Here is a 15,000-nt window from a genome sequence, read left to right as displayed (position 1 = left end):
ATCTTGTGCAAACTGACAAAAATTTTACAAGAAATATGACAAATACATAATGTTAAAAGTGTCTCTCTGGTTAAAATCAACAAGATTCCAAGGACTGAAGCAGGACTGGGGCACATGTGTTACAATAGAAGGTTGTTACTGTGCAAACAGAATCATTTGTTACTCCTGTAATTTATTTAAGGTAAGAAACCACAAGAATACCTAGAACAGGGCAAATAAAGGCCTCAGGGAGGAAGTGGAATCCAGTTTTAAACTTCCAGAGTGAGGATGTCCAAGAATGCAACATACAACTCCACTCATTTAAAGGTGTGGTTGACTGGGGGAAAAAAAAAATATATATATATATATATATATATATATATATATATTATTCTGATTGTTCTCAGCACGCTGCCATCTTATATTAACTGAGCAGGGAGTAAGGTGGTGGGGGCTCAAAGCATATATTTTCCTTGGTCCCCAAATGCCTTGATACGGCCCTGGATGTGGGACTGACTTCTGGGGTGATCTGATTCTATCACATGTAAAAATATTAAATGCTTATATATTATTGCTTTCACTGGTAAAAATGTGTATTGGGGATAAATCTGCCTACTTTTTCTTTTCAAGCACTTTGTTTTGTTTTCTTGATTTTATTTGAATAATTTCCTGCCCTTTCTCTCTCTAACCTTCCTGCATGCTGCATGTTTTCTCCGTCTTCCAGAAAAACTGTTTCCTAGATTTCCTACTTTCTAACTAATCAGCCAAAGGGATCTACCGAACACAAAAAAATAAATAAATAAAAAAGCTTCATGTGCGCTGCGCTCCAGCAGCAATGAGTTGAAATCACCGGCGCACAGATTATGAACTCAGCTGAAAAGTACATGAAGTACCAGAGAATATGGGCTGATATAAACGATCGCAAACGAATTCCTTTGTTTTGGTGGAGCGATTTTGTGAATATAACAGCGGCCGCGTGCAGGACGCAGCTGGAGTGTTTGAGCCATTACCTCTGCGTCCTCTCTGCTCACAGAATGCCCGCAAAGCTGAGTCCATAAATGACGTCATATATGTGGATACTGGATCTTTTTTCAGGCTTCCCGCAATTTGAATTTTTAGGAAACCCACATCTTGATTCTGGGTTTAAAAATGCATTGTAATTACTGCGTTACTGACAATTGTACCGAGTAAATATTACCATTTTCTTTCCCTGTAATGCCTTACATTACCACATTACAGCAAAAAGCAATGCATTACAGTAATTAATTACTTTTGTACCGCGTTACTCCCAACACTGTCTCTAGAGCCCCCCGTCTTTAAATACAACTGCTTTGTCCTCCTTTAAACACATTAAATTAATCTAACAAACTAAAAGACAGAAAGTAAAATCAGACACTAAAAACTGATTAGGCAGTTTTAATCATTTTACCACAAACTCCTCCTTCCACATGCAGGCAGGAATTCCTTCATTGACCGCACAAACACACACGTATGTGTGTAAAGCACCCTTGTGATCTGGTTTATGTATAAGGTATACCTCTCAGGTTAAAGGCAACAAGACTCCAAGGACCAAAACGTCACATATCTCACTGCATTATACAATTATGTGACTGACCAACGATACGTTTACTGGTTCTGGAGAAACAATCCATGACCTCCGGCCCTCATTTCTTCCTTTATTCTTAAAGCTTTCTTGCAAAGCAGCAGTATCCCTCTTTGGTGTTCCCTCTGCAGTCTGAGCTCCTCCCAGGTGGTTAATGAGCTGACACAGGGACAGGCAAATTACTAATCAAGAAGGAACAAAAACCTGCAGGACGTTAGCCCTCCAGGGTGCAAAATAAGCATTTGGGATGTTGTGAGTAAATTCACACAATGCCAGCTTTAGTTTCCCATTGAGCTGAAAAAGTTTGGGAGTTCTGCATGTGGATGTTTGTGGTGCCTGAGGCTGGGCAGTCATGCTGCTAATAAAATAACTGGGGTCTCATTTATCAAACATTGCGTAGAATCATTACTAAAACCGAACTTAAGCTCAGCAAAAAAAAATGTACTTACGCCAAGAAGGTTTGTGATCTATCAAACATGGAGTACACGCACAGCTGCACGCAATCTCCGCTTCATAAATCGGAGACTAACGAGAATGTTTCTCAGCTGCATTTAGTCACATCCCGCCCTCACCACGCCCACTTACTGCCATAAATAGTCAATGCAAAGTGCCTTGTGGATCTCATGCATATACATAAGCCGGCTTGTTGCAGCATTTTGATCATGCCCGCAGATCAAGGAAGCGCTATTTCACAAGCATAAATTGAGGTACTTGTGGGTGAGGTGGAGGAATGAAAGGAAGTGCTTTTGCAAAACAAATAAGAGAAAATCCACGGAGTGGCACAGCGTTGCTGAAGCCGTCAATGCTGAGTTCTTCAGAGAGATCTGTGGCAGATATAAAAAAAAATGATCCAGTCAGGATTTGATCCCCAGACTCCCAGTTGACAGTCACACACGCTAACCAGTCAGCCAAACTAAGATCTCCCTTGTCCAAGTAGCCAGGGCACATGATCAATCAAGTCACAGTGGCAGGACACACACACTGTCACAGACGCATGACATTCTGTCTCAATCTGTCCCTCTGCTGATATTCTGCATTCCATATTCTGTGCTTCAGGCTCTGTGTGAGTGTGAGCGCATGTGTGTGTGTGCGCGCGCGCGTGAGTGGGGGGTCTTGTTCTGTGTGAAAACGAAGCAGTACAAGTGATAATGCTGGAGGATTTCATAATATTATCCTTCTCAGCAGCAGCACTGCAGGTGCTCTCATGTCCAAAACGTGCGTAAGCCAGGTCCTTAGTCAACTTAAAGTTAAGCACATTTTTCTGCTAAGTTTTCTTTCATAAATAAATTCATAAATGTGGAAAGTTGCTTACGCAGTTTTCCGACCCTGTTTTGTGCATAAGCAAGCTTGATAAATGAGGCCCCTTTCCACATAAACTTTGGGATTTATGAAAGGAAACTTAGCGGAAAAATGTGCGCAACTTTAAGTTGACTAAGGACCTGGCTTACGCACGTTTTGGACATGAGAGCACCTGCAGTGCTGCTGCTGAGAAGGATAATATTATGAAATCCTCCAGCATTATCACTTGTACTGCTTCGTTTTCACACAGAACAAGACCCCCCACACGCACACACACGCTCGTACACACACACATGTGCGCACACTCACACACACACACACACACAGCGAGCGCACACTCACACACACACAGCGCGCGCACACACACACACACACACACACACAGCGCGTGCACACACACACACACACATGCGCGCACACTCACACACACACACACACACACACAGCACACACACACACACACACAGCCTGAAATGCAGAATACGGAATGCAGAATATCAGCAGGGGGACAGATTGAGACAGAATGTCATGCGTCTGTGACAGTGTGTGTCCTGCCACTGTGACTTGATTGGTCATGTGCCCTGACTACTTGGACAAGGGAGATCTTCGTTTGGCTGACTGGTTAGCACGCGTGCGACTCAATCAGGAGTCTGGGGATCAAATCCTGAGTGGACCATTTTTTTTAATATCCGCCACAGATCTCTCTGAAGAATTCACAACATTGACGGCTTCAGCAACGCTGTGCCACTCTGTGGATTTTCTCTTACTTGTTTTGCAAAAGCACTTCCTTTCATTTCTCCACCTCACCCACAGGTACCTCAATTTCTGCTTCTGTAAAATTGTGCTTCCTTGATCCGCCTTGATCTACGGTCGCCATGTCATTGGAGGAGTGCTGCAACAGCCGGCTTATGTGTATGCATGAGATCCACAAGGCACTTTGCATTGACTATTTATGGCAGTAAGTGGGCGTGGTGAGGGCGGGATGTGACTAAAATGCAGCTGAGAAACATTCTTGTTAGTCTCTGATTTATGAAGCGGAGATTGCGTGCAGCTGTGCGTACTCCATGTTTGATAGATCACAAACCTTCTTGGCGTAAGTACATATTTTTTGCTGAGCTTAAGTACGGTTTTAGTAAGGATTCTACGCAATGTTTGATTAATGAGACTGCTGGTCTTTAATGATATTCTAGGGAAAATTAGCTGCTTTGGCATCTTGTTTTGGGTTTAAAGAAGAGATTTATGATTTGGGGGATTGCCATCTTGGTTAAACCAACTTTTACCAGAGATCTTCTGCTGCTCAAAGTTCAACATGTAGTTCACCGAGACTTATTTAGTAGCCTGACTTCATGACTGCCTCTCATAAAATCTGCTATCAGGGATTAAAAGTCGCATGGTTACCTTGGTGACCCTAATGAGCCACTGGCTGCAGCTAAAACATTGGTTTTCTTCCCAGCACTCAAACATTTTACACATCAAACACAAGTGTTTCACAGAGTTGATGAAATCCCAGCCGTAGCTGCATCAGCGCCCTTCACAATGTCTTCAAAAGTTTTCTAGCTTTCACTTTATTGATGCAACAAAACCATAAAAGCCTCCTAAGTTTGAGACAGACTGTTCACCTACTTGTCCAGATGAAAGGCTGCAATCTCTGAGTTGTGTCTTTCAAAGTCGGAGAAGTAGAAGAAGTCAGGCGGGGTTTCCTGATCTCGGGTCCGCCTGCAGGGGCACAGAGAACACCTTCGGTTAGTTTAGAGCTAAATAATGCTTCTCATGCAGAGCTGAGCAGCAACAAGCATTGGTAAAGATTTAATTCTGGATTTGAACCCATTTTACACCTAGTTGCACACAGCTTTGTGAGCAACAACAACTAAGTGACCTTGCATCATGAAAACGGCCCTTGTTGGAACTGCTGTGGGCGTTTTGTTGTGCAGCAAATAAAAGGTAGACAATCTGTTTCCTTCTGTCGTATGTTCTCCTCTCCTTGGTCTCTACCTGTATAAGTCCAGCTCTGATCCCTCACCAAAAACCTGCTTTCCACTCACATTCAGCCCTAAAGCTCTTACTGCAGGAAAAAAGAGGCTCTTAACGGCTTAAATCCCCGAGCTGATGGAACACGGGCCAGAACGGGACAGCCCGGCTAAAACGTCAAAGTCAAAAGGAGAGGAGGTGAAAGGTAAAGAAAATATGCTAATATAGGAGTACAAAGAGAGCCGTGCAGTTCAGTCTTCCAACAGATGAGCTGCACATTTAGGCCATTTCTGCCCTTCTACACACTGCCTCCACTTTTCTTTCTTTTTATTGACAACAGTAAATACTCTCTAGGAAGGCAGCTGAGCATAATGATTTGGACTGCAGCCACTGCCATTTCTTCTTCAGCTAAGTGAGGGAGCAGCAGAAGAAAGGAAACTATCTTGGCAAAAAATCTCTTTCTCCCTATTCCCTCTGGATGCTTCTCAGTTTATTTCACTCAAAAATCCTCTTTCTCACCTCCTCTGCTTCACTGCTCTCTCCAAGAACTCTGTGTGTGTGTGTGTGTGTGTGTGTGTGTGCATCAGCGGCTTAATACTTTGTATCTGTCTGCGTTTCCCTCTCTTTGTCTCTCTGTTTCATCCGTCACTCTCTTCCTCAGCCGGCTGGCTGATTGGAGCTCCACAGCTGCGTGGCTGACATATGCACCAGTCATTAACTAAGCCAACAGAGAGCCCAGAAATTCACTCATCCACTAAAAACTCCTCCATTTCCATTTCTCTCTCGCTATCTCTTTTAAAAATTGTTCTTATGGCCTCAATTTCTCTGCTAACGTTTGACAGGCAGCCTCATGCAGATGGGCGGCCAGCTTTCAGCAAAGTAAGCAGAAAAGTTTACTGATGAACGTGCAACTTAAATAGCTTTTGTTTAGTTTTCTTTTTGTTGCAGCCGACAGATCCAACCAGGATCAAACTTCAGCGGAAGTCACAGTGACCTACTCTTTTTGTTCTTTTGTCAGTTTTCAGTCTCCTCATCTTTCCAGTAGCAGCCGAGGCTTAGCCGTTACAGGCCAAATGCTGTCTGGTGATTGTATCGCTCACTTTCTCTGGATGGCTTTGACCCACCAACAGAGCTCTCCCTCTGCAGCTGAGAACAGCGTTTGTTTACAACAAGAATTCAGCGGCAAAAAATACAACTTTATGAGCTAAAATCAGGTCAGACATCTTTTCCTGGAGAGCTAAAAGCTAATTTAGCTAAATTGTTCCTCCAGGCTGACATAAGCAGTGGTGCCCCCAAGGGGTGGCAGGGCATGGTCGCCACATAGGCCCCCTTAGGGAAGACACCCCACCCCCAACCTCGTTAATGAATCACATTCATGTTCACACAAATCAAGACATATATAAATATTAAAACCAATAAATACATTTATTCATAATTGTTCTCTGTAACACCAACATGGAAGCAAAGCAACACTCAGTAACAACGACCTGTCTAAATAGTTGTCAAATAGCAAAACACAACCACAACGTCACATTTCCAGACCTGTGAAGCAATGCCTTATGGGAGTTTAAAGTGTCTAACTTCTTTTAGCTGATGCAAAAAGCTTTTTGAACACATATTAAACCACATCATAGTGGAAATGATCTGTAAATAATAAAGCAACATGCTCAGTTGTTTCATGAAAAAACCAAATAAACAAAATATGTTACTAATGTATCCATTTTCAAAAGGGGGGCGGAGTTTCCTCACCCACGAGATTCTCACCTAAACTGATTAGATATGTTTAAATCTTGCCATTCTTGGTTTCAGTTGTACATTTCCTGTTTATTTGTTGTGTTCTGCAGCTTGGGGCTGCTGTGTTTCTCTGCTCTGCTTGCATCAGGAGATCTGCCTCCATATCAAGGTTATCCAGCAGATCATCAGGCAAGTTATTGTTAGAAAAATTGCTTCGCCGCAGCGGCGCCTGTTACATCAGGTACCGTTTGAATCAGCCATAAAACACAAATGCATACATAAACTGACCAAGAGCATTTTTATATCACATCAAAATTCACCTTTGAGGGACAAACGGTGATTATTTCATGGTTTTTGTGCACCATAGAAGCAATATAACATGTGGTTATGTAGAAAGCAAGATGTCTAGCACATAATGCCACGACCTTATACGGTAAAACAAAGAAAATGTGTGCTTATAAAAAAAAGATACAAAAAAAAAATTAAGGACCTCGCTCACAGCACAGGACCGTAGCCATGGAGACGTCTTGGAGGGAAAAAGTGAGTAAACATTCTGGAGCAATGAATTATGCTCATTCAGCCTTAAACAAGCCAACAAGGAGACTTCTCACAGTCCTGCTACATAACTTGCTTCCTATAGAGGAAAGCACCCCACACTGAGCTGCTTCATGCCTCAAAAACCCAGTCTAAAATATCCTCCAGGTGTGAAAGCTCCACATTGCTGCTCCTCAGCCAGGACCAAAAAGATAAAAGAGTAAAGACTCTAGAATAAAAGCAGAGGCTTGCATTAGCTCCTGTTTCTGTGCCTGAAATGCAGCCATTTTAGTTTTTCTCACTGAGTGCCGGCCAGGAAGCAGAAATGCTGGGATAATTGCTGTTATCCACAACCAATTCAGATGTCAATAAAGACACACACACACACACACACACACACACACACACACACACACACACACACACACATGCACGCACACACACACTTTGATGGGGGAGAGCACGAAAAAAAAGTGAGCCAAGAGAGGAAGAATTAACAGAAGGAGGTGGATCAAGCTGTGACAAAAGCAGCTCAGAGGTTAAGAGCGGGGAAACAGTATCCCGGTGATCTGTGAAAATGTGCAGCTTCCATGCATTTGGTGATTTCTTCCTCCAACCGAAGCGTCTGTGTTTGATCAGGCAGGCCGTTTTAAGGACGAGGGCAGAGGAAGCATACATAAATGCATGACCTCATCATAAAGTCTATAAATGTTTGAAGCTAAAAGAAACCACAAAGGAGGGCAGAGGGAGCTGCACGTCCCCAACCCTTTGGACAGCTGGGTTGAGCTTAACCTTTAAAATATTTACAGGGCTGAATCTGTTCTGGGTGAGAAGTAGAAATCTTGCACTACGTTTCTCCTCCTACGCTGGGTTTGGAAGCTGCCCGTTGGCGCCAAGCTCCTTTTTCATCAGGGGCAGGTGATCTGAGCGTGCCCAGTGTGACCCCGGTCCCTCTGTAAACACATAGTGTACAGTGGGTGGCTGGACAGTTTCTTGGCTCCGTTTCACAGTCAGAGAGGCCCTTGGCAGCAGACAGGGCAGCGGAGGTCGATCAGCAGAGAGAAAACACAGGTGAGCAGTAGCTCTCGGTAGGTGGATGACCTCCGCAACACTTCTGGGAAACAGAAGGAGCAGAACGGAGGAATTGTTTTGTTTGTTTATTTCCAGAATTTTAGATTTTTTGAAAAATCCAAAGAACAAAACACAACTCAGATTCACTCAGTCATCGCTGCATGCTCCTTCCAGGCATGGCAGAAAACAGCTCTGCACGTTTGAGCAAAACGACCACAGACCTAATAGTCTTCATTCCTCGCATCACTCGCATCCATATAAATCTATTAGTTTGGACACTTGAAGTTAAAGCGGTTGACTGGAAACCATCAAGCACAACTCCACTAACTGAGGTTATGGTTTACGGTTTGATGACTAGCTTTACTTTCCTGCCTATGGATGAGATTCAGAGATTCCTCATGCTTAGGCGTCCCAGCAGGCTCTACGGTTGTGTACGAAACCGCTATTAGCTTTTCTGCAGACCTCTGATGTCTGTCTGGTATCTTTTTTGGCCTTGTTGTGCTCCAAACTGATTTAGTAGATCAGAAGCATGCAGTTCTGGCTCCTGTACAGCGACGTCTGAGAGGCAGAAAATCCCGGGAATGCACAAGAAGAAGATAAGCTTTGAGCTGATGTCCTTATAATGCAGGGGACACCGAAGTATGACTGTATTGAACTTGTGTTGTTGTTGAATGTCTTGTCAGTGGAAACCTTGAAAACAGACAGAAATTGTGTTCTGTCTGAAAACATTTCTTCAGCTGTGTGTTCACACCCCTGTGGGATCAAGCCTTTCATTATGAGGCAGAATTTAAAAGTTGTGACAGTCAAAATTATGCACAAAGCATTTCACCGAGGATTCTACCCGCACAACTCATTCTCCATGCTCTATTTTCTTCTTTTCTTTTGTTTTTGTCACGGTCCAACCGCTTCCTTTTGAACAGCCCCTTCTCACGCGGTTTCATCTGGAGCTGAGCTGAATTACAGAAACAAAAAAAAAAAACCATCACCCAAATGTTGTTTCGTCTCACTTCACCATGAAAGAGAGAGAGAGAGAGCAAAGCGCGGAGAGGGACGTTTGCATGTGGTTTCAAAGTCGAATGGGCAATCGATCACCGAGAGCCGTTAGTTGCAGGCCAAAGCAAAGCAGATCTGCAGAGCGCGGGGAGAAAAAAAAGATGTGCTGTAAAATCTAAAAGGACAAGGGCATCCTCCAGCCCCAGCGGGTTCCCACCAAAGGGCTGACTCCACACACTTGTCACACATCATCCGTCAAACTCACAGGCTCAGCGAACACAACACACACACGTTTCTGTCCAGCACAGCATCATTTGCACGCAGGAATTTTGTCTAAAAGAGTGTTTTAAACCTCAAGAGGGAGGTGTTGAGCTGCAGGGTTTAAATTCATGAGAGGGTAATAGAGAAAAATCACTTTTATGGGTCAATTACACAATAAAGACTCATCAGGAGCACAATGAGAGGAGGTGGCACTGGTTTATCTCAAGCACAACACAAGTGAAAGCTGACCTTTCAAGCTGTGGCATTTGATCAATTGAGAAGGGATGGGGGGGGGGGGCAGGAGAACCATCATGTGCACATCTGGAAGTCTGTGTTATCGTTTACCGGATTCTGCAGCTGTAATCTCATGTCTGAGGCCGGGAGCTGTGACGGCTTGTTTTTGTATGAGTGAGTGCCGTGGCGGCGGCATGCAGAGCTGGTGTTGTGGGTCTGTGATGAGAGGAGGTGCAGCCAGGGAAGCAAAGAGGAGCAACAAGGAGATATCGCAAACAGCAACAAGGCGTATGTACACCTGCCCTTATGTTTCATTGTAGAAATCTTCAACACAAAACCAGTGGTGCCCCCAAGGGCTGGCCATGGCCACCCCCTAGAAAATTGATGTTCACTCAAACCATAAACTCATCTTATTTATTCAAGACATAAATGCAAAGCACAATAAAAGTAAACAATTAAGGAGTAAATCAATAATCGCAATAAAATATATATTTTATATATGTTTCTGTTGCTCACCATTAAAAAAAGTTTGTATCTCCATATTTTTGTGAAGAAAGCAACATGTGAATTAAACAAAAATTAAAATTCTAAAATAAAAATTTAAATAACATTTCAAATAACTGAAATGAATCTTTCTAAAATGTTTGTGTTTGTCAGATTTCAGCCTTGTTTGGTTGTGATGCCTTGTTGAATGCGCTTTATAAATAAAATTGGAATTGGAATTGGATACATAAAAAAAAATAACAAAGAATAAAGGAGCAAAGAAATCCATTTCTACAGGATAAACTCTCGCACACACACACAGATTCAATAAGCGCGCACGCTGCTTTAACTCCGGCGCGCCGTCAGACTGAAGGCAGAAATGAACGCTGCCTCCACCACGATAAAAACTTTTAAGAGGTTATTTTTCATTCAAGGTCAAATTAAGATATTAGCTTCTGGGATGAGTCGGGGCCGCTCCAGCCAGTGACTCCTCATGAACCTGACCACAACTCCTGTTACTGCAGCATGTGTTATTCCAGTCCGCATGACAGCGGATCGCAGATTCAGCCACACCATAAAACAGCAATAAGTCGGTCTGAGGTAAAAGTGAACATCATGGCTATATCTTGTCCCCTATTGACATTTGATTACGCACAAGTAGGTGATCAGCTCAGGTTTACGCAGAACAGAAGGAAGGAGAGCGCTCTGGCCGCACAGGTTAAACGTTCCTACTTTAAGAAAACCGTTAAATTGCATTGTTTATGTGCTACCTGGGCACTCTAAATATTTATTTAAAATGAAATCAAAGGAAATTGTAATGGTATCGAATGTTTATTAATTACTATTTAAAAAATGAAAGTGATGGGGAATTTTTTTAACCCTGTCTATTTAGCTTGACATCTGATATATGTATGTATATATATAGAGCCATGCCCCGATGTGGGGGCTGGGGGGGGGGCTCGACATGGTCGGGACATAGAAGGGGGTGCGCGGCTAAATAAGTTTGGGAACCACTGGTCTAACAGCATCGCCGCCATATTGGATGGGCCTCACTCTCCAAAGTAGACTGTAGGAATGTCCAAAGTCAATGCAGAGTGAGCAGCTTGTGTCTGATTTTGTGAAAAAAGCTTGACAAAGTGAGTTTTTTTAGTTGGGTAGCACCTTCCATAGGGGCGATGGTGGCACAGGAGTTAAGTGCTCGCCCCGTACACGGAAGGTTGCAGGTTCAAGTTCAGTTCCCGCTCAGTTTGTCATTGTGTCCTTGGGCAAGACATTTAACCCCCCCTTGCCTGCTGGTAGTGGTCAGAGGGACCAATGGTGCCAGTGCTCGGCAGCCTCGCCCATCAGTGTGCCATAAAGCAGCTGTGGCTACATCGTAGCTCATCCATTTCAATTCAAAAATACTTTATTAATCCCAGAGGGAAATTGATTGCTGTAGTAGCTCAGAATAATAATAATAATCAAGTCGTCAAAGAGTTGTTGTATATTACGATGGCTGTTGGCAGGAAGGATCTCCAGTAGCGGTCAGTGTTGCAGCGAAACTGAAGAAGGCTCTGACTGAAGACACTCTTCCGTTGTCGGACAGCCTTGTGAAGAGAATGCTCAGGGTTGTCCATCATTTTCTTGATTCTATGGAGAGTCTGAGAACCATGACTCTAGAAGGCGCTATATCAAATACAGGCCATGTACCATTTAGCAGAAATGAATGCACTAAGAGAGAATGGAGACCTATCTAAAATGGCGGCCAGCCACTACGGCAGCACCAGTCCACGGGGCGTCTGCGTGTATATATCTGTGATAGACCTGTGGTTTAGAGACTTGAGCAATGGCAGATCCACCAAAGAAAGCTAGAAATCCCTCATCAGAGAAATATAGGAAAAGAAAAGGAGAACACGATAGAGCAAGAGCAAAGACCCGAGTTAAAATTGGGCCAGCTTTTCCTCGTTGGAGAGCTCTTCTTGAAAGAATGGCATGTACTACGGACTAGGGCCTGCACGACTTTATTTTTTTAAAAGTCGACAGTCAAGTAATGAAAGTCGAGTCGACTTCGACTAGTCGTTGATGACGTCATACGCCGGAAGCGGCGGGGCGGGGGTGGGGGGTGGGGGGGGGGTCGGTCGGTAGGTTCGCTGGAGTTTTTGACAATTAAAATTGCGCCCACATTTGCTAAGTTAACACATCTCTTTTAACAACAGTAGTTTCTGCATCCTACTTCAGCCCTCTCCCCTCTCCCCCTGCGCAGCAGCCGCAAACTCACTGATGCGCCTGCAGCCTCTCGGAGTTCCTGCTGCTCTAAACATTAAAATAATTATTTCATTTTCTGTTCCTCACTTCTGATTACCTTCAGTGGTGTCTGTTTGTTGCAACCATCAGGTACAAAAACTAACTTGTTTTTATTTGAATATTTTTCTGTCCTGCCTGTTTATTATCTTCCTGCATCTCCTCTCAATCCTAAAGAGAAACTGCTACCTGGGTTCATATATATTCACCTTATGAGTTACCTTTGAACTGCAGTTCTAAAAGATCTACCGACCGCAAAAACAGTGGAGTGCCGCTGCTCGCCGGCCGACTACAACTGGACCGTTTTTGCTGCGGAGTTCGTGCCGGAGCGGAGTGGAGATAGTGTAATCTTGGGGGTGCGTCACCGGAGGACAACAGCTGATGCGCCTCGCTCTGCAGCAGCAAAGTCTGGCTCCCTTGTCACAAAGCACAGATAAATTAGCTGTGGTTTCTAACTTTTGCACCATAAAGTAATCAGATTTTAGGCTGAAAACATCTACGTTCAAAACCCATTAACATCGTTGCATAGAGTGTGTAGTGCAGCGCGGCCAGTACAGCAATAAAAATATCACATAATTACTTTTGACTAGCAAGCCACAAACACTAAAAGGTTTACAGTGTGACCTTAGGACAAGTTGTGTGTGTGCGTGTGTGTGTGTGTGTGTGAGTGTGTGTGTGTGTGCTGCTTTGGTTTGGTAGTTTTCAAAGCCCTTCATGGAAATTCGGACTCTACGTCAACCTGCTGCAGATCTGATGAACAGAGAGCTGGCTGTTTCCTGCAAAGCTTGGCTCGCTCTAAACACACACACACACACACACACACACACACACACACACACACACACACACGCACGCACGCACGCACGCACGCACGCACGCACACACACACACACACACATGCACGCACACATGCACGCACACACACATTTGGAATTAGCACATTAATATAGGCATGCAAATGAAGTGGGACGGAGCCTAAAATAGGCATTTATATAGACTACACAAGGAAAACACACACACACACACACACACACACACACACACACAGCGTACATGTTAAATAAGCCCTCCTTCAGAATTAGAGCCATAACTTGAATATACATCACAATCTTTATGAATGAAAAGATCATGAATAATGCAACAAAGAAGATTTATATTTTTCTTAAAGCAAATACGTCCTGCTTTAAGTTTAGTTTCTGCATCCTGAGGGCATAATGTAAACACATCTATCTTGCATAAATAACTTCCACAACACAACAGACATAGTGTTTTTTCTATCTGGAGACACTTCAAAGGGATTCCTGCTTCTGCAAAGAACTAAATGAAAATCATTGAGCAAAACACCACTATTAGAGATTTAACGCGTGGAAAGACACCGTGAAGAGGATGAATGAGGAGGAGGAGCAGGCTGGAGAAAAGGATGTTCGAGACATTGAGAGGCTTTTTAGATGATAGCAAGAGACAAGGGACAAAACGCGTGAGTTTAAGGGCTCGTGTTGTCGTTATGTTTGCATTAATCCTTTATGGAGAGGTCTGTGCACAAAGCTGCAGCTGCATCCTCTTCTATCCTGCTGTGAGAGTGAGAGGAGCTGACATGTCATACTGTAAATATCCTGAAAAGACAAAGCGACCATAAAGATGAAGCCATCATCTTGACATGATCTGAGATGGATGTAACTCTGCCTCCGACAGCAGGCTTCGTGTCCTTATCCGAGTGGGCTCCATACTTCCTAACACAGAACCGACTCTTATCGTTGCTGTTTGTCTCTGTGAGGAAGAAACATCAACCCTACTAGCTCTGGGTGTTGTAAACTGGATTTACAACCTGGAAAATAAGGGTTCTGTGCGAGGCCAGATTATAATGTGGGCAAACTGGGCACAGGCCCAGGGGCCCACAGCCACAAGGGGGCCCACGCGAGCAGCAGTCTTTTTATTTTTATTTTTTTGTGCAGCAGTCTTAACGTCGGAGAAAAAAGTTTACAAGTAATTAAACTTGCACCTGCATTTTCTAAGTTAATACACATTTCTTTTAACAACGGTAGTTTTTGCATCTTTACTGCCTGCTTCAGCCCTCTCCCCCCTCCCCCTGCGGCCGCAAACTCACTGATGCTCCTGCAGCCTCTCAGAGTTCCTGCTGATCTAAACATTGAAATAATCATTTCATTTTCTGTTCCTCACTTCTGATTACCTTCAGTGGTGTCTGTTTGTTGCTACCTGGTACAAAAACGTACTTGTTTTTTATTTGACTATTTTTCTGCCCTTTCTGTTTATTATCTTCCTGCATCTCCTCTCAATCCTGAAGAAAAACGGCTACCTGGCTTCATATTTTCACCTCATGAGTTGCCTTTGAACTGCAGTTCTAAAAGATCTACCGACCGCAAAGATTGCGGAGTGCGCGCCATGCCGGCCACACCAGTGCGGTGAAGTCACCGGAGGATGAAACACGTGATGCGCTCACTCCGCAGCAGCGAAACGCATCAGACACAAATAAAAGACAGAAAGCATGAAAGGATATGAGCCGACATAAACAATCACGTCTTAAATTTGTTTTTGAGGTGACG

The 15,000-nt window shown here is 43.7% G+C and overlaps 1 protein-coding gene across 1 annotated transcript in view; it reads right to left on the bottom strand.

Annotated features, from left to right (window-relative positions):
- Positions 1 to 15,000, bottom strand: part of fam20cb (FAM20C golgi associated secretory pathway kinase b) — a 77,032-nt gene that overhangs the window by 13,657 nt on the left and 48,375 nt on the right. Inside the window, 1 exon segment of the mRNA XM_015963549.3 lies at positions 4,505 to 4,597. Within this exon segment, the coding sequence (XP_015819035.2) occupies positions 4,505 to 4,597 (93 nt within the window).

This window comes from Nothobranchius furzeri, chromosome 16 (assembly GCF_043380555.1).
Source record: "Nothobranchius furzeri strain GRZ-AD chromosome 16, NfurGRZ-RIMD1, whole genome shotgun sequence".
Taxonomy (NCBI): Eukaryota; Metazoa; Chordata; class Actinopteri; order Cyprinodontiformes; family Nothobranchiidae; genus Nothobranchius; species Nothobranchius furzeri.
This window is presented reverse-complemented; position numbering and strand designations above follow the sequence as displayed.